At 36.9% G+C, this 19,937-nt stretch overlaps 1 protein-coding gene and 1 long non-coding RNA gene across 2 annotated transcripts in view; both read right to left on the reverse strand.

The window, feature by feature from the left end:
• Positions 1 to 1,092: 1,092 nt before the first annotated feature.
• Positions 1,093 to 12,022, reverse strand: LOC139967605 (THO complex subunit 3-like). Its single transcript, XM_071971569.1, has 7 exons — positions 11,790 to 12,022; positions 9,699 to 9,855; positions 8,639 to 8,843; positions 7,544 to 7,705; positions 6,330 to 6,430; positions 4,961 to 5,134; positions 1,093 to 2,638 (listed from the first exon to the last, which is right to left on the reverse strand). Exons 1-6 carry the CDS (start codon positions 11,973 to 11,975, stop codon positions 4,974 to 4,976), a joined length of 972 nt encoding a protein of 323 aa, XP_071827670.1. The 5' UTR covers positions 11,976 to 12,022; the 3' UTR covers positions 1,093 to 2,638; positions 4,961 to 4,973.
• Positions 12,023 to 16,396: 4,374 nt separating this feature from the next.
• Positions 16,397 to 19,937, reverse strand: part of LOC139967606 (uncharacterized) — a 21,200-nt gene continuing 17,659 nt past the window's right edge. Inside the window, exon 3 of the long non-coding RNA XR_011793053.1 lies at positions 16,397 to 19,937. This exon is cut by the window's right edge and continues 917 nt beyond it. This is a non-coding gene — a long non-coding RNA (uncharacterized lncRNA).

Here is a 19,937-nt window from a genome sequence, read left to right on the forward strand (position 1 = left end):
CAAGAGTACCACCTCAAGCAAACATCCACCTTAGTGGTATGAGAAAGCATGAGTACCACTTCAAGAAGAATTCCTCCTCAGTCGTATGAGATAGCATGAGTACCACCTCAAGCAAACTTCCCCCTTAATGGTATGAGAAAGCATGAGTACCACCCTTAGAAGAAGTCCCCTTCAGTCAGTCGTATGAGGTAGCATGAGTTTTACCTCAAGTAGAATTCCTCCTCATTGGTATGAGAAAGCATGAGTACCACTCTTAGCAGAAGTCCCACTCAGTCAGTCGTCTGAGGTAGCAAGAGTACCACCTCAAGCAAACTTCCCCCTTAGTGGTATGAGAAAGCATGAGTACCTCCTTCAGAAGAATTCCCCCTCAGTCAGTCGTATGAGGTAGCATGAGTTCTACCTCATGTAGAATTCCTCCTTAGTCGTATGAGGTAGCATGAGTACCACCTCAAATAGACCTCCACCTTAGTGGTATGAGAAAGCATGAGTACCACCCTTAACAGAAGTCCCCCTCAGTCCCCCTCAGTCCCCCATGCTACCTCGTATGAGGTAGCATGAGTACAACTTCTTGCATAATCTCCCACCTCTCCCCCCCCCCCCCGCCCCCTAAGTGGCATGAGTAACAGAACAAGGACCTAGGCTCGAATACGGATTATTCAGCTTGCTGTGGTATCAAATAGCAGATTTATACAATGTCAGAAGTATCCTACGGCTACGAGTACAACATCACAAGGTCTCTAATGAGTACATGTGACTATTGCTAGAAGACGAACAGGGATTCACAAATACAAAAATACTCAAAAGGAGGAGGGAGAGGGGGACACCTCCTCACCCAAGAATCCTTCCCAATGCCACAACATCCCGCCAATACAGGGACGCCAAGATGAAAAGTGCGAAATTTTAGATCACAAAGAAAAAATAGTTTAGAATACTGCTGCCTATATAGGATGTCAAATCATTTCAGTTCCATACTCCACTCCCTCTTATTTTTTGGCGAATCACAAAAGGGTCCAAAATGGGTTGGCATACCTGATTTAAAGTAGCAGTATGGCTTACTTATTACAAAAGAAAAGAAAAAAAATAAACCCATCCTTTTCGTTTTATATTCCTTTTTTAATGATTTATTTACATACTACTAGTTTACAAAGCATTAAAAAAAAATGATAATAATACAACAACAAAATTGAACTAATAAGTGAAATCAAGGGTGGGGATAAGAGGAGAGAGGAGGGTGGAGAGATGAGGGATTGTCTACCAGTCTGTTCCTACTACACAAGGTAAATATGATATTTGGGTTTGCTTTAACACTAAGGTTAATGTGTTGTCAGAAGTGTAAACAACATTTACATTTCATGTTGGATTTTCTTTTCTTTCTTTTTGCTCATTATCTTGTAGTACCACCAAGAGATCGCTCTTGAGGGTGACACTTCATAAAAAATTAAAAAATATTCAAGTCTTAGTCAATGGTTTATAAGTTGAATTCTTAAGTAACACTTATTGCAGTTACCAACCTCGATGGCAAAATGAATCAGGGTTGATGGTATGTTTGAATGTCAATGTAATCCTAAATCTTTATCTCTTGTTTTTATACACAGCTACCTTGAAGAATATGGAAGACCCTTTCTGTCTTGATTGAATTGAAACCTGTTAATAACGTTGTACCGTAAGACTGTGCTGCTCTTTGGCAAATTATTTTGAAGTCAATCCTGTATTTCCTTTTCAGGGCATGACAATAAAAGTTGAAACACGCTTTAAAAATCTGCTACCAAATATTATCATAGATCTCTGAAGTTTGAACTATCATCAATTAAAATTAATTTTGGTTTTGCTTGCACTTATATCAATGACTGAGTACAAATGGCAAAACCAAATGTCAGAACACATTCCCTTTTATTATTAAAGAGAATTTGCATCAGCAGAACAATGTATTAATAAATTCAGCAAGAACAGAGTGGGATGAAACGATCGGAAGTAAATAAAGTACAAAAACTTAGCTTTGTACGACATTAATCCACAAATGAGAACAAATCCATTAAATTAAAATATTAAAAAGCCTTGTATAGTAATGCTAAAGAAACCAAACATATATATTATATATGAAAGAGATATTCCCAATCTTGGCAGATAAATGTTACACTACAAAGAAAAGAAAAATATTCCAAACTGAAAACAGGAATGTACTTTGACTAAACCCTGGATCATTCCCTAGGGCCAGGGGTCAGTCAGGGGGGTCAAGGAAGTATGAGATACAGTAACAATGTGTTCTCATTTTCATTGAAGACTTCAAAAATTGAGCCCCCCACAGTGACATAACAATGCCCAGGGCCCGACTGGATTTCCATGCACCTGTTAGTAAGAATGCTATGAGGATGGTTGTATAAGAGAAGTCAAAGGTCAACTTATAGCCTGGTGACCATTTAATGTTTCTGGCAATTTTGAGGAGTGTCAAAATTGAAACCCCTCGGGTGACCATTTATGATCTCTCTGGCTTATTTGCTGGCAATACTCAGTTACCTTTACTCAAAGACCTTAATGCAATCTTGACTGTCAGGTGAATATCGAGGATGTTCTCTCTCTCTCCTCTCAACGATGACTGGTTGATTTCTACATCTCTGTCACAAGGTCATCTGGAAAACACCTGAGAAAGAACAGAGAACAATTGAAAAGGTGACTTTATTACTCTCTTCCATATTTGCAAAGCTTATGAAAGAATTCACCTGAACTTTGATATTTCTAGCCTGTGTGGGTTTGCATGATAAAGGTCATCCGCTTTGATGAAAGCTCGAATTAACCAAAGGCACAGTAATCCTTGCCCCATCCCCCCCCCCCCCAATCACCATTTACCAGAATGCCATTAAAAGCATCTACTAATTATGGCAACATCTGTCATACCAGATTAATAAAGCTGGGGTAGTTATTATCTCAGTCTTATCTCAATCACTAACACCTTCATTATTAAGCTAAATCAAGGCTGCAAAAAATCGTCCTCAAAATCTGGCAAAAATGTTCTTGTATTTTGCAGAAAACAGCTATTAAGTAGCTGCATCAAAATCGAATGTTATATATACACAATTATACAAATGCCAATCTTATAATAGCTCCTCTTTGCTGTCATTGCAGTAAATATTTTCTCATATTTTGTTGTTTTGTAAATTAAATTGCGGTGCAGCCCTGATGTTTCAATGTTAAGCCAAGGCAAGTTCTAAGTGTCCCTAAAGAAGTTACCTTGACTCTCTCAATTCTTAATTCAAGCCCTGGCGTGTATGAGTGTACATTCAGCATATTCAACTAATCAAGCCACAATTTTGTTTAACTTTTGTGTTAAATTGCCCCTGAATTGTTTTACATGATCGGATTTATTTCGAGCTTGAAACTTAGAAATCTCTTAAAAAAGATTTTGTAGCTTGGGCACTATTTATCTTGAAGTAGGTGGAGGTGGGGTATGGGGGGGTGGGGGGGGGTAAGGAAGGGTATGACCTTACCTTCCCCACCTCAGCCACTGAAATATACAGTATTACTAAATGAATCCTAAACCTCCATATCTGCCATCATATTCATCAATTATCTTGACCACAGAGATGCAAAAGTATGCAACAGTAATCAGTAAATTCAGATTGCAGTGAAATTAATGTGACAATCTCTATAGTTGTACCGTACAACTTTGCATGAAGGTGATCTCATATTTTGCTCCATGTTTATTACTTAAAGCTACAAGTCAGATCAATGGTGATATCCAGCGACATCCTATATCAACACAGAGGGTGTGCTATCATAACTTTCCTCTCTTATTCAGTGAAACTTGACAAGCTACAGTCTATGAAATCATTGAGAAATCCTTTGAGGAATCTCGGACGGACACCTCTGGGCAAAGGACCTGCACATTACCTAACTCACACATACATAGTGTGACATATTCAAACTAATATACCATTTTGTCCACTCATAACTAGCACATTTTAGCAACAAAAATGCTGATCACCATTCATTTGGCACCTATACACACGTATGACCATCAAACGATCAGAAAGCGTCTTAGAGGTATTTTCAATCACGTCCTTCAAACTGAGTTCAAGCTTGGAGCGTCAGTAAAATTGTATCCAAGTCACAGATATGTAATATATTGAACTTAACACGGGCTATTCTTCTCGTAATTATGGAAGACGAGATCTTTCTAAACATATTTTCACAACTACCACATAGATCAAGATATAAATTTTTTGGGAGATCCGTAAACAGGATCACGATCTGTAAACGATCACATTATGCCCAGAGCCGTATCTACATTATTCTCATGACCTATATATTCAGCAACCTCTGCAAAAAACAAGAAAGCTCCTCAATATCTGTAGGCTGCTGCACCATCCCAACCTGCACCCCTCCATATACCCCCTCCCCCCCTCCTCCTTGGTAGCTAGAACGTTACATCCTGCCAGGGTGCACACGTTTCTCTTTAAACCTCCTCACACTAACATTAAGCTTTGAAAAAAAAGCAATTTTGATTTACTGCATTACACACCTTGGCAACATACAAACAAACAATACTGAAGTGTACTGAATACTGTATAAAGTATACTGAAAATGGCAAAGACTGCATAAGAGCAATGAAAATAGCAGCCAAAAGACTTTTACACTATTGATTTTCTGACAATATGTGAACAATCAAAATCAATTCTTGAGTGGCTTGGTCTTATCGCAGTTCAAACTAATGCATTCAAATGAAGCAATAGCAAATGCTTTTCATTGTGTTAGTTTAATGACAAAAAAAACAAAACATCACGAATACCTTGTTTATTATTGATAGATTAAACTATGACTCTTTAGGGAAACCAAAGACCTTGATGGAACCAGCCTCTTTTATGATATTAGCTTTAATGAAAAAAAAAAAAAAAATCACAAACACAAACACAAACACAAACACCCTGTTTGTTATTCCACCTAATATCTTTCAAAGCGGTCTTACTTTATAGATGGCGCTATGACTCTTTAGGGAAACCAAAGACCTTGATGGAGCCAGCCTCTCTTTCGCTATTGTATTTGTCTTTATCGTCGCAAGCAAAGGCCAGGAGGTGTTTCTTTGGGTGCCAGGCAACTGTGAATGTCGGAGTCTCGCATTTTACCTCGGCTACCTTCTCTCCTGTGGATTATTCAGAGAAGAGTTAAAATAGATAATGATGTTCAAATTCAAGATCACTTAGAGCTGGGGTGGTCAACCTATGGCCTGCGGGCCACATGCGGCCCGCCAGTGATTTTTTTTTTCAACCTGTGAGATGTCTCAAAAAAAGAAAAAAAAAGAATCTATTTTACATCATCACAAAAAAAAGAGCTAGCTGCTTAGAATTTATCAGCACTAATGATACTGTCAGGTAGTCCTTTTGTCCCCAATAATTATCAAATGTATTGCCATTACGTTTTGGTGAAAACAGATTAAGTGCACACCTATTGCTTGAAAGTCCTCAAAGTCATAGGTTAGAAATCTATAGCAGGTCATTGGTTAGGTGCAGCCCATTCAATTTTTCACTCCTCACATCTGGCCCATTCATTCAAAAAGCTTGCCCAACCCTGACTAACAAGTATAGTTTAAAAACTTAAAGGGTTTCAAATCTTCCAAAATAATAAACAGTGATTGGTTTCAACTGTACATCCACAAAGTGAGATCATACCCTAGGTTGGAGCTTAAATTAATCAATGGCACAGACAGGACGTACTTCCCCAAAAACATTCCCCTCTGATGGAGGGCTACAACTGTTTTGCTCCTATAGCGCAAAACTTTGTTTTTTTTAAAATTGTGCACGTTTGGCTGACAATGCAAATCATTAATATGTTTCTTTTGGTCTGTACAACAAGTATATTCCTAACGGCATCTGTCATACAACATTTGATAAATAACCATTTTATTATTTTGAAGCAAAATGTTGAATTCCTCACTTATGAGATTTTAAACATTTTTCTTTTTCACTATGTTGCAAGTCATAATTTCAACAATTTGTTTCATAAATTATTTAAATCAATCTCATCAATTCAACATTTGGCAACAAACTGATCAATGACACTCACATCAGTATGTCATAATTTCAACACTTTGCAATAAATGATAAATCGATCATTTAAATAAATCTTGTGAAATCAACATCTTACACAAAATTTGATAACTAACACTCGCCTCAGAAGGTACTCATCTCAAAATCTTTGCGGTTAAAATTGTAAACTGCAGCAGAATTGCAGAGAAGAATCGTAACATTTTGATGACACCTTAAAGTTTCCGTGGTATCAGTGATGGCGGATGGTGTTGGTTTTCCTTTAATACCAGATCACAGGATACAAACACTTACCGGATTCAACATACGCAATGTCGATCATCAAATCTTCCGAGGCTGACGCTAACAGTTTCCCATCGTAACTGAAACTGATCGTTCTCACCGGCCACTCGAGTCTGTTAGACAAAAAGAAAATTGCAGCACGCATATCTGATAGAGTTTTCCGACTGTCACAGAGAGCTCCAATGAGCTCCACGACAAACTTAGTCAATGACACTTTCAGAAGAATACATGAAACCACAGCTAGCTGCACTGATACGGAAAGACTTTCCAACTTCAGCTCTGACCGGAGCAAATACCACCTCTGTACACCAAGCAAGAATAATAAATCAACATGTACCGAGTTACCACTTCAGAGGACAGATTTTAAACGAGTACTCCAAACATTCATGAGAACAAAAATATCTTCAACCTGACAAAACTGCCCTTTGAGGGTGTCCAATAGATCACTTGCTCATTTCCATTTATTCGTTTTTACTACCAAAACGTTTATTTTACCAAATATGATGCATGTCACAAACGCTGAACATAACAAATTTTGTTCTTTTCAATAATAATCTAACTTCACAGGGAACCTCACAAAGATATGTGGATTTGGAGTGATGTTGAAAACTGGAAAGATGGAAAGACTGAGTTCAAATTCAACTTCCAAATGTCTTCACTTCTTTTTATTCAACTAACTTCTCTAAGTATGGTTACAACACCACTAAGTCCAGTAGTTTAAGTCTCCCTTTATGTTGCTATGTCGTTATGATGAAAGTCTTAAGTGTTGTTCTACCTCACTGTAGAACAACCTACCTAATACTCTTAAAGCCAAACCTTCTTTAAGTGTGTGTGTTTGGGGTGGGGGGGGGGGGAGGGTGAGGGTTTTGAGATTATTAGTGTTCTTTTGATGGTCTTTCTCGGATGTTTCAATAAGGGAGTATTCTACTTGTTTTAACCACTCAAAGGAGTTGATTTTACTTTCTTAAACACAAAGGGCAATGCCACTTGAACTCAAAAAGATTTTATACCCACTAACACTAAATAAGTAAAACAAATTTGAACTTTGAAAAAGGGTCTTGAAGAGGTATATTTCTATCTCTCTCTCTTCTTTAAGAGAAATGTCATGGCTAAATAAAAGAACGCTATTTGGAATGAACAGTAACCAATCTGAAACGAGACAATATATCACACAATCAACACTTTCCGGCTTATCTAACCTCTCCAAAATTGTGGTTGACACTCACCTGGAGAAAGTCCTGACGCAAACTAGTTCTGCGACATCCCAAAGGCTAACGAGGGCATCAGCGCTTCCTGTGGCAAAGTACTTCCCGGTCGGATCAAACTTGAGACAGATACAATTGGCTGGGTGTGCATTTAGCATATCCAGAGGTTTAAGAGCTGGGTAGCTAAGATGAAGAAGAAGAAGGACCATGGGAAAAAAGAAGAAATTGTTGTTTAACACCTTAATCAACCGTAAACACAGGACATATATGCACAATATTATGTATGCATATCAGGTAACATCAGCTGTACATATTGCACAGGAAGTTGGAATTTATCGGTGAAAAGTACAGGGATCAAATCACTTTACTATTTTATTTTGTACTCTCCAGTACAGACGGTTTAGAGCTTACATGCATCAACTGTGTTTATTTGCCAATTTACCAGATCACTAAGGAAGACCTTTTCATGAAAGACACTGCTCAACATCTGTGTGCAGCAGAAATATTGAATATTATGTCTAATGCAAATCAAAATCAAAAACAAACAAAATCAAAAATTAATATGGAATCACTGTACTCCAAGCATTCTGGTTAATAAACTTTATAATATCTAATGGTATTTATTAAGTGTACATAAAAGAACTTCTTATCACTGAGGGTGTAATTTGCTGGCAATGGGCCTTAGCTGCGGTAAAAGTGAATATATTCCATTGGCAGACATTATTACACTAATCTAATAGAAAATAAACTATTCCACACTTTTAGTTTAAAAACCTATCACAAGCTATCTTGTCCCTAATGTGAGGTGAGGTTGATTGTTTCTAACCAACTTTGACTGGATATACTCCCCCCTTCCCTGCAAACTTACTCAAGGAAGTCCAAGCAAAAGAAAACTTTTTCACGGTAATACCCACTTTTTTCAAAACTGAGGTGAACCAAATAACACTCTATACTGTTTTCCAATAATTGAGTAGTGTAGAAAAGACAGTAATGAATATTCAACGAGCTACTTTAAGCTATCTAACTGGAAGAATTACATGCTACAATGTTATAACTTATATGTGTTATAATACACAAACACTTATTGAAAGAGATAACAAGTTACACATCAAGTACCTTAGAACATTAATGGAACCTTGACCGCTGGTTAGGAAAAACAGATCGTTGTCGTTATTCCATGAGATCTCATTGACTTCATGTTTGAACTGTTGTTCATACTGTATTTTGCTTCCCTTGAAATCAATAAAGGTGACCAGATCTTCCTTGTTGCCAACTGCTATTGTTTGGCCATCTGGACTCCAACAGATATTGATATTTTCTCCTGAAAAAAACACAGTATGCAGTGAAAAGATGTGATGATTTAAAAACAGAAAAATTCTGAAATCGTTGAGATACTACGTGTGTATGTGGCATATTAGGGACAAAGTAAAAATTTTGACTAAGCATCTCAAAAAAAATGTTGTCTTCAAGGTTGAAATTCCAACATTTTTCTAGTTCACTGTAGCATTGCTTCATAAAGATGTAGGTACATACAGTAGTGGGGTGGGCAGGGTGAGGTGGGCAGGGTGGGGTGTACTTTGCTTTGTTTGTTTTTTCAGTTCTTACTTCATCCTGTTTTCTTCTATTCCACAAGTTTTCTTGTTAAACATTCTTAGTAAGTCTCTGTAGTCGTTCAAATATCTATCCAATGCATGCTGTACTCTTCGTTATTTAATACCTACAGGCCTCATACTATTTATTGATCTTCTCACTATTATGTATTAAACTTTTCTCTTTTGTAGGGATTGTTACAATTGACTGACTGATTGAAATTCAATTGAATAAAATTTACTTGAAATGAATTTATCTCCTAGCCTAGTGGCATAATGACATCACACATTACCAAACGGCAGCCTCTTGAGATGATTTTTGGAATAAGGATACTTTTTCTCCCATTTACAACCACAGGTTCCATAGCTGCTTGGGGTAGTGGTGCATCACAACCATCTCTATCAAATAAAGTACTGATGGCTTTGCTTCTCCGCTCTAGGCAAAAGCAGAAAAGCTTAAACACAACCAACATTTTCATCTCTTCAATGCCCTTAACCAATCATCAATCTGATGGAATATTGAGTACAATTAGATTTATAGCTAATAATACTACTTGAACAGTGAGTCAAGCTTAACAGATATTCACCTTTAGTGCTGATGCTGGCTATCGTCTTTGAACTTCTCCAATCCCATATACGGACCGTTTTATCCCCAGACGCAGTCACAAAGAGAGAAGGGTCAGATGGGTGCCAACAGAGTTGATCCACACTGTCCGTGTGCCCCTTGTATGTATGCTCTCGAATCTGTAAGAAAAAATACTTTTTTGAGTTCAAACTACCCGTGGCTATATTACAAAATGTAGAAATACAACTTTATAATGGTTTTTAACCTAGGGTAGAACTGACAACAAGTTTCAGATACAAACTGTATAATATTCTAACGAGGGATGATATTTAAGGAATTTCCAGAGGTTATACTTTCTTGCAAGGTTGTCTGATAGACAAACCCACAATTTGGGCAACAAAAGTGCTTAGTTGAATTAATTTTACCTCCATTATCTGTTGATCTTCCTGGACAACCATCTTTGTTACTTGAGCAGCCTAAATAAAAAGCTCAATTCATATGTGAGAGACAACTAGCATTTTTTTGATATGCTGTGAAGAGTTTTAAGGAATTTGAATATGTAATGAGCTTGAAGTTCTTCCTTTATATCTAGCTTATATTGTGTTTAGCTAAAACCCTCACACTCTTTCACTATCCTTTACTGTATTCAAAACTTATTCCATCCCCCAAGCTGTTGAATTCAAGTAAATACCCTGTATTGTAATCTACTATGTGTGTGTAACACTGAGGGCAACGATATGGGAGGAGGTACAGGTAGAGGGCCCAAGCTAGTTTCCCATCCATTACCTATCGTCAAGCAGTTTGATCCTGCAAAGAGTAATTGGCAATAGATACCACCGGGGCAACTGTAACATTGAATCACAGTCGCACACTTCCCCCTCCCCCCTGCTTTTGGTGACCTGTACTGTAAACAGATAATTTAGAATTAACTTAAAAATTACCCTTTTCAAAAGTCCATTCAAATTTCAGCTTTCTACAAGGTTTCAATGACAATTCATACAACAAATTGGACTACTGTAGGCTAGAGACCTATTAGCTGGAGGTAGGCTAGAGGTAGTGTAGTTCACGTTAAGTTACAGCAATTACTGTAACAAAGAAACTGTGTCAGGTCTAGTTGACTTAACTTTGGGAAGATATTTATTTCTTATAGAGTCATTTTTAGTAAATAAATGACACAGTTTCCCTGGTTCTGCAATAAATGGGTTTAAGAACATGTAAACATTATTCCTTTGACCAGAGTTGCAAGCACTGTGATTTGAGGATGTGGTTACCTCAATCAGGTTTGTGTTTTTACGCCAAAATCTGCGTTTTTCATGACCGCAGATTACATACAGTGCTTACAACCAACAGTATGGTTCCGTCATAAAAATTAAAGGCAGTGTTACCAACAAACTTCACCAAAAACTCACCAACGATATTCCTGCACTAAACAATCCACCATTTGTCAATATTATTTTAAAGTATAGTCGATCTGTAGTTTGTATTGTTGTCCTCCTACTCCTATGCTAGGCTGAGATTGGTAACATAATGATGACATACTTTTAAGTATTTTTCTCTAGCTTGCCCTGCCCCACCTGTTTAGCGTATAATTTGTTACCTTACATAATGCATACATGTGTGATTTGGCAGTGAAGTTAATAAATCTGCAGTACTGCGTTAATAATAATCATAGTGCACTGTACTATAGCCAAACATCAACGTTAGGACTAGGCTGCATTTGCCCTATTTGTTTTCTTCTTCTTTTACAAGATATCTTTGAATGTTGAAATTCTAATAATTCTTCATTAGCGAAATAATAGGCCATCACTTTATTATGTCAAAAGAGCGGGCTAGACATTGGTAATTAATTAATTAATCAATTATCAAAACATGCAAAAGACAATTTATTTACAGTCATGATTGTTCAACAGGAATTTTCAAAGTTACGACCAAGTTTTTCAGTCCGTCGAAAAAAATATTAACCGAAAAATTTACGACCGTTTTGTGACTGAACGAGAACCCTGCTAGCCTAATGTTACTTGTTACTGTAGGCCAATGCAACCACTGCAAAAGTAATGAATACCTTTCCACTACTACAAATTACAGAAGGGTGTAGTTACGCGAAATTTCTTACCAAGCGGTCTTTGTCGGAGTCAAGCAAATAAACATTTACTGTTTTGTCAAAAGAACCAGAAGCCAACATTTTCCCATCACAGCTCCAAGCCACAGAATGAACTTTTGCTATGTGAAAGCTGTATTCTTTTGTTCGATCATTTTGCTGAAAGTAATCTTTCAATTTTTCCACTTCGTGGTTTGTCATGTTGATCGTAGTGCAAAGTAGTACACATGAAACTATTACGACACCTCTCTCTTCTACATGCGTTGCATTTAATCAAAGATAATGTTGAAAGAACGCTACTGTACTTTATCGATTACATTGGTATACAATCCAACGCAAGTATAGATCTACGAATGCCAAACGGAAATCCTTCAACAGAGTTAAATTTATGAGATTAAATAACTAAACTCTCCCCTAATTCCAATTTCACAGATCTCTTCTTTCAGCACAAAATACTAGAGTGCTAAATTAATTGGACCCTATAACGCGAATATCTCAACACATAGGAGCATTGCTATGGCATGGGCAGATGTGAGGGCGAGGGTGGAGGGGGGGTGGGGGGGGGGGGTCGAGGGGTGTATAGGGTAGGATGTCGATGTAGAGTGCATAGATTATCGCCAGGTGCTTGAACTTATCTCGGTCTGCATTTAACTCGTTTTCTTGTCTCCGACTCAGACTGTAACATAGCTGGGCTCGGACTGGGACTCGGATCTGCTGGACTCTGGGCTGGTTATTGTATCAGACCATGCTTACTGCATTGTGGGGTCGTGTCGAAGACCACTGCATGATGACAATGGATGAATTAAAATCTGTGAAAGGTTGATGACGGGTGACCGACTATAAATTTGTAGATATTATATTATATAGTTATATATCTTTTCTGTATGATGTTGCCAGATTTTATTGGCCTCTAGTCATATGAGATTCCAATTACTAAAGTATAATTCTATTTGGACTAGATTTATGACCATTTGCGCGTCCATATCCATGCAAAGTATGAATCATCGTTGCACATGGTATAGATGTTATTTACGACTCATGTGGAGAAGAAAAAACGATCATGCTTTAAAGCAATTGGGGGACGCCTGCAGTTGTCACGCTTCAATACATACATATGCCTTAACTCGAAGTTGTACGTGGCTTGAATTAAAGTTTTGCAAGTTGATCACTGACCATAAGACAAAGAGCGCTCCCAGAGAATGAATCGCAACCCCCCCCCCCACACACACACACACACCTCTCCGCCTCCCTGCGCCACCATCCAAATCTAGCAGCGTTCGTTACTGCCATACACTAACTTCGCTCACTTGATCAAATGGCTCGAGGAGAATGGACGTATATGTGTTCGACACTTATGAACTGTTATAGCGCCATCATACCCTTCAGAAGACACGGGTAGTATAGGTAGAGAGTATTGGTACGAGCCTGGAGCACGTGTGACACTATCCTGGGGGAGGGGGTAGAGAGAATTCCCCGATTCTCACAATCTTGACGGAACGTTAAATTTGTCAGTAGAGCTATTAGGTGCACTTTTTCGCCAGAAATTGATAAAATATTGCAATATTACTTTCCACATTACGACATAGATTATTTAACAGTAAATGTTGATCCTTTTAGAAAGATCTGCTTTGAAATAATGTTCAACCAATGTTCTCTCTGAGACAGTAGAGAGATTATTACTTTGGTGATCAATTTTGCTAAATTGAAAAACAAAACTCTTGCTATGTGGTTTTGAGCATTTTTAACACCCGACTTACTGGTCACTTATCAAATTATGTAACCTTCAATATATATCACTGGAAGCTAAAGTCGCTGTAAGTCATTTAGACCCCAGATCCTTTTTTTAAACTCTGAGCCGTTTTTGTTAACAAGGGCGATGATTTTCCCATCGTGTGACCAAGCTGATTTTACCATGGGACAGTTTTTTGTGGCCTTTAGGAGATCTTGGTTAGGCTTCGTAAGGTCTTCCCTGATGACGATTTTGGTTCCTTTTAGTTTTCTTCGGTTTTTTATAAGTCGATCTCTTTCCTCGTAGTTAGAGAACTTGACTAAGATGGCTCTCGGTTTATTGGCTTCTTTCTGTCCTACTCGGTGCGATCTGTCAATATCTTTTTGGCTTAGTGTGTAGCCAAAATACTTCGATGCAATTTCACTGATAATAGTGCTTGTGTTTTCATTCGGCCTGTCTTCAATGCCAAAGACACGTAGACAGTTTCTGCGAGAGTACTGCTCTAACTCATTTATCTCCTTTAGCGAGCGATCACATTTTTCTTCGAGCATCCTGATTTTGTTTGTAATTTCCTGCACATCTTTCGACGATTTTTCCATGGTTACCTCTATGTCGTGAAGTTTGCATGAGTTTCGAGTCGTTCAAGTAGTTCGTCCATTTTTTAGCACAAACCCTGTCAAGACATCACCACGGCATGGGAGCAAAATGAAGTAAACTAAAAAACACCTTTATTATCGAATGCAAATTCATTTATCTCTATGCGGAATAAGGTAGATAAATGACAAAAGTGTGCATTTTCAGCTTATTGAAGTCGAATCCTTGAAAACGATATAGAAGTACATTGACTGCGTTCCAATGTCACAAAAGATACAACAGATACACGGGGGACAAAAAAAAAAACGTTTCAGCACATTAATTCTGTCCTGTAAATATCACATGTCCGCCCTCTTTACGATAAAACTAAAGTTATCTTAGGAGATTTCATCTAAGGTTGATACACTTGTTCAAGATTAATAATCTTTTCATACAAACAAAATGAAGCACACAGTCAATTCGGATCTACTTCAAAGAGATTCTTTCCGACCCCCCCACCCCCACACCTCCCCTACCCCCTTCCAAAGACATTGCCAAGCAACCGTCACCAGGAGACAGCCAGGCGAGATGGTAATTATCTCGCAAACTGTATTTACCTTTCATTTGTAAATATCGATGACTCTAATTCACATGTACAAATAAACACTTTGTATCAAAGTCATTTTGATTTACTGCTTTATTTCTCTTTACCTTTATTTCAAGACTCACTTTGTGCAATTAATGATCGTGTTTTTTGGCTCTGGCAATCTTTTTCTTCTTTTCTTTTCTTTTTTTGTAAAACATGAAAATTTGTGACTGAGATAACGAAGAAGTCAAACAGGCGTGCGTGTATAAGTTTAATCTATAACTGCGAAAATATGAAGCTACAGTTATTAAAGGGGCTTCGTGTTTGAGTTATGGTTTTGTAACTCCATTATAATACTTTAAAAAAATCTCATATCAATACATTTCAATATATTGACAATGGTCAAGTTTTCATTTCAATTAATGAAATAAATGTGTCAAAACGTTTGAAACTTTCCGATGTGACCAACAATTATAAATAATTTAATTATGCAAATGTAAAAAATATGAAGAAGAAGGAGATGTTTTCAATTAAAGTGATATTTTTTTAAAGCTACAGCAGTCTGGCTGTGTTTTCAGTTTAACTTCGCCACCCAGTCACGCTCTGACTAACGTCATAATATATAGACTCAGGCAAATTAGGTTACTTATTTCTATAACTTCTAGCAATAATTAATATTTAATAGGCAAATATGAATCCCTCCCTTGAATTAAAAATTACAATCACCTCACGCAAAGCAGACTGAATGGGAAACCTTTCACAATGTACAGGATTTTGTAGTCTTTTTTCCCTTCAAAATCTATTATGTATATATCAAACTGACAGCTTGAACTATCTGCTATTGAAATTGCCAGATAGAAAGGGGAAAAAAGGTTGTTTACGTCTCATTTCTATTTTCTAAGATGTTTTAATAATTCACACGTACCTCTATCAGCCAGTGTCTTATACGGTGGTTTTGAAAGGACACACGAGTTGATAGAATAATAAATTTGTATAGGTTTGTCAAGTTGACGAGTAACGCTAAAGTTATCAAATTGTGCGGTGGGTGGTGGTGTTTCAATAAACTTGACAGCACGTCAAAATACGATATTTTTGGTACAACACGACAATTTGATAATTTTCGCCAATATATCATATTATCGTTACTTGTCAATTCGACAAATATCGAATTATTCACGAAAAAAAAGACAAAATAACAACTTGAGGCATCGAATCGTGTTGATAAAATTAAATTATTTCTTCCTCTTAAATATACAATCATTTGGTGAAGACAGTCATAAGGGAATATTTTTTACACATTTAGCAGGAATGTTGTCGAAATGTCACTTGAATGTCATATTTAAACATTTGTAACTGAAACAAATGATCACTAAAGGTTTCCGTAGTATACAATAAGACACACCGCTTTAACTTAATTATATCTTCGAGCTATGCAAGATAAAAAACTAATAAACATTTCACTTACTGACTGTTGTGCAAATATCACAGATATATGCAATTTGACGAGAATTTTGAAAGACGTGACATCAGTCGCGATGGCCTCAAAGTACTTACCCTATATAAAACACGATTGCAACACTAATTAATCCTTCTGCAGATTATAAAATAGGGTGAGTTTGACTAGTTGCATCTGTTGAGTAAATACCATCAATGTGTCATCTCATGTGTATTAATGACATTTTGTAAGACCAACCCCCCCCCCCCCAACCCCAACCCCAACCCCAACCCCCTAAACAAAGCGTTGCTTAAAACTTAAAGATAATCAGTATTGACCCCAAATTTTAGCTAAGTTGGCAAAAGTTGCTAGCAGTACTTTACTGTTGGTTCTCTATCCCCAAGGTCATAATCAGCTATTGTTAAATAAGACAATTAAATGGTTCAGTGAGGGAAGCTACTTTGAGCTTGGCAGTAAAATGATTGAAGCATTTTCGTGACCATTATTCGACATTCTAGCATATTTCAGGTCAATAATGATGATCTTAACATCAACCAATTCAATGCAAAATGAGATGAAACAAACAAATATAGCCTTGCTGTTCAGGAGAAGGACAAAATATGTTTTTAAGCTTTTAAATGGTATTGCCATAAATTATCCTGGAGGAAAATCAACCTTCTTTTGCGTGAAAGATTACTTCTTCTGTTAAGAACCCAGTTTGCTGATGGGTAGCCGTAGGATAACATTACCTCCATTAAGACACTATATGCATATGCGTATATATTGTCTCATTTCCTTACGATTTTTCTTTTGGTATCTATTTTGTCAAATATTTGATAATGCCGATGGGTATAATGATACTTTCACTAATGAACAGGAAGAACTGTGTTTACGTCGAGTGATGTAAGATTCATAACGTTAATAGCATGTCATGACATTATGAAAGTCAAAAGCAAAACAAAAGCACTATGGAACCAGTGTCTTACCTTTGCTTCTGTTTTTTTTTAAAGCAGCATTTTGCGTCCTTTTCTATGATTTTTCTCATCCTCACTGATTCCACGATGCCATAACGACATACATAACTAGCTTATCTATTCACATCTTACTTTAAATGGTGGCATAAAGATCGAAAAATTTTAACTTTCAACTATGTTTTTCTCCAAGTAATTTTCTGTTGGGATCCCAATTAACCCACCCATAATATGAATATTTAAACACTACGAACGTCATTGACCAATACCGTACGTTATACAACACCAAGCTTGATTTGTGTACAGTCTATATGGCAGTTGTACCAGGGAGTTCCATAACAACTCCTGGTTGTACCAACGCAAAGTCTTGAATCTATTTTTAGCAACGGCTCATAACTAAACCTGCATCTCATGTTGGCAGGGAAAACTTGGCTGATATCTTAGTTTGCTGTTTTGTGATTTATATATGTAAAATACTCGATGGACATGTCAAAAAAGTAGAAAACGGCGACCAAACGCAAAATGCTGCTTTAAAAGGAGAATGTCTAAATTCCGTACAACGTAAACACAACAGACGGCTTAAAATGTTTTGTACATTTTTGCACGAACAAATTTTTCTTCTTAATTTGTTTCTTAACTTAAGCATAATTTTAACATTTATTTCTAAAAATAATTATATGAACGGCTGTGACTTATTTAGCACCGTATTATACGATAACACCACATATAAGGCATTATTAATGGTGTAAACCTATATATATGTGTGTGAGAATGCACTTGTGAATATATACAATCATGTGGGTTGGGAGAAAATCACACAGCATTATCTAGGTTTCAATCTTATATCTTCTAAGTCCCTGGTATATGCAAACTGGGGTTCGCGACTCTTCTAAGGGGTCGCCAAAATATTTTGGAGCGTTACTGAGCAAAAACAAAACAACTCGAAAAATACAAGGGTTGTATAAGCCAATTGGTAATTATCAGCTGGTTACATGTATATAGTTTCATGTCGACGGTTCAGAGTGGTTACATTTTGAAAAGCAAACATTGAAATCTATGAGACATCTATTTGTTGGAGCATGGAATTATTACCTGTCAAGGTATTCCACGGTAATATGGAGCCTATCATTAGGGTATAGAGCATTTCTTGAATTAATCTTCGCAAACGGCTTTAACTATACCGGTATACTTTAAGCAGAGGAACCATAAGTAGTGTAAAAATTGAAATCCAAAATTCTCAATTTCGCTCTAAATATGATTGAAACATTGACTCATCCATAGTTTACATTAGTTCCAACCACAATTATCATTGTCATTTATGATCTAGATAATGAACGTTAACAAGAAGGTAAAAATCAAATAATACTGTTATAAATAATACGGTACTATTTCCGCCGGTTAACCATTCTATATAAAGAAAGCGAAAAAGAAATTATTAAGAGTATCGCAAATGATGTAGTCCTCCACCCCAACCACCCCCATTCCCCTCCCGTCCCCAGCCGACACTTTTGTTTCATTTACATTTTCATTACTGGTTCCAATTTTCGTTCATGCATATAGTAATAGACTCTTTTAACAATTTCCACTAGACATCTAGAAATTGTTATATTATTTGATATTAACACTGGTTCAATGATAAAGGTTGGTATAGATATGCTGTGGCGCAATATACGTGCAGTGCATAGATCGTGATAATAAGTATGATGTTATGAAAGTCTTGATTCGATTCGATGAATGCATGAGACGATAGCTATATTAACTAATCTGTAGAGCTTGTAAATTCCAGTCTTTAAGTACTATCAGAAGTTTGCACGTGTAATGGTCTGGCGTCTCAAAATGCTTTAATTCTTTTTAAGGTCATTTGAGAAAAATTAAGATCAAATCAAACTGACTTAATGTAAAAAACAAAATAAAATTACCATTTTACGAAATCCAGTGAGTTTTCATGTCGTTTAGATTACTAATCTGGTGAAGCTGTTTATCATTAGCATATCTATTAAAACAAAGAAACGGGGGGGGGGGGCGGGGGTTAATGTAGAATGTTGAGTAATAGGTCTCCCACAAGGCTATACCCTAAGCTGATTAATGATTGCCCTTGCATGGGAATTAAAAAGGGAGAATACGTGCAAATATGGACCAAGCAAAGTCGAACTGCAGGGTTCCAGAGTTGTTAATTCGTTGGATATCGCTCAATTACTGATATCTGCAAATCTTATATCGCTCAAATGATTCCATAACAGAAGATTTACCCATATCTTTTAAGATTGAAAAGTCACTCTAAAACTTACTGAAATCTAAAAGCGTTAAAAGTAGAACTGTCTCGGTGACCTATTTTTGGTTTATTTACAAACGAAAATTAGATACAAATAAAGTCGATATAGTCTCAAACCTTCAAACAGCTGTTGCAATCGTAGGGTATGACTTTTCCCTTTTTCTTATATACTTCAACATTGCAAATGCTTAGAAAAACCCGTAACTGCCAATATAATTAATTTTAACCTAACACACTAACTTCATAGAAGATTAATATTTATAGGCCTAACTCAGTTATACGATTTTACGGTCATTATCTGTAACGGTAACTAGCTGATTGCAAATACGATGAAGATAAACGTTATAGCATTTGTATCAAATTTATCCGACCAACACCTTGGATGAGTCTCATACGCCAGCACTGGTGGACCGAGGATTTCTCGGGGAAAGGGGGGCCAGTATTCAACGATCGGCAGATAAAGAATTGACTCCGCTAAGCGTATTAGTTGCTTTGATAAAGTCCCTCGGTTTGGCCAAAAATAATGTTTGCATTTACGTTTTATTATCACAAACATTTCAGAAGATTGGGCTCCAGGCCCAGGGCAGTGGAATTTAT

Source organism: Apostichopus japonicus, chromosome 5, assembly GCF_037975245.1.
Source record: "Apostichopus japonicus isolate 1M-3 chromosome 5, ASM3797524v1, whole genome shotgun sequence".
Classification (NCBI taxonomy): domain Eukaryota; kingdom Metazoa; phylum Echinodermata; class Holothuroidea; order Aspidochirotida; family Stichopodidae; genus Apostichopus; species Apostichopus japonicus.

Excerpts from the sequence above, each read along its gene's own strand:
- LOC139967605 (XM_071971569.1), bottom strand. The coding sequence starts at position 11,975 with ATGACAAACCACGAAGTGGAAAAATTGAAAGATTACTTTCAGCAAAAT. Across the intron at positions 9,856-11,789 it reads ACTCCGACAAAGACCGCTTG|ATTCGAGAGCATACATACAA; the intron begins GTAAGAAATTTC and ends TTTTTCTTACAG. Across the intron at positions 6,431-7,543 it reads TGCGTCAGGACTTTCTCCAG|ACTCGAGTGGCCGGTGAGAA; the intron begins GTGAGTGTCAAC and ends TTTGTCTAACAG.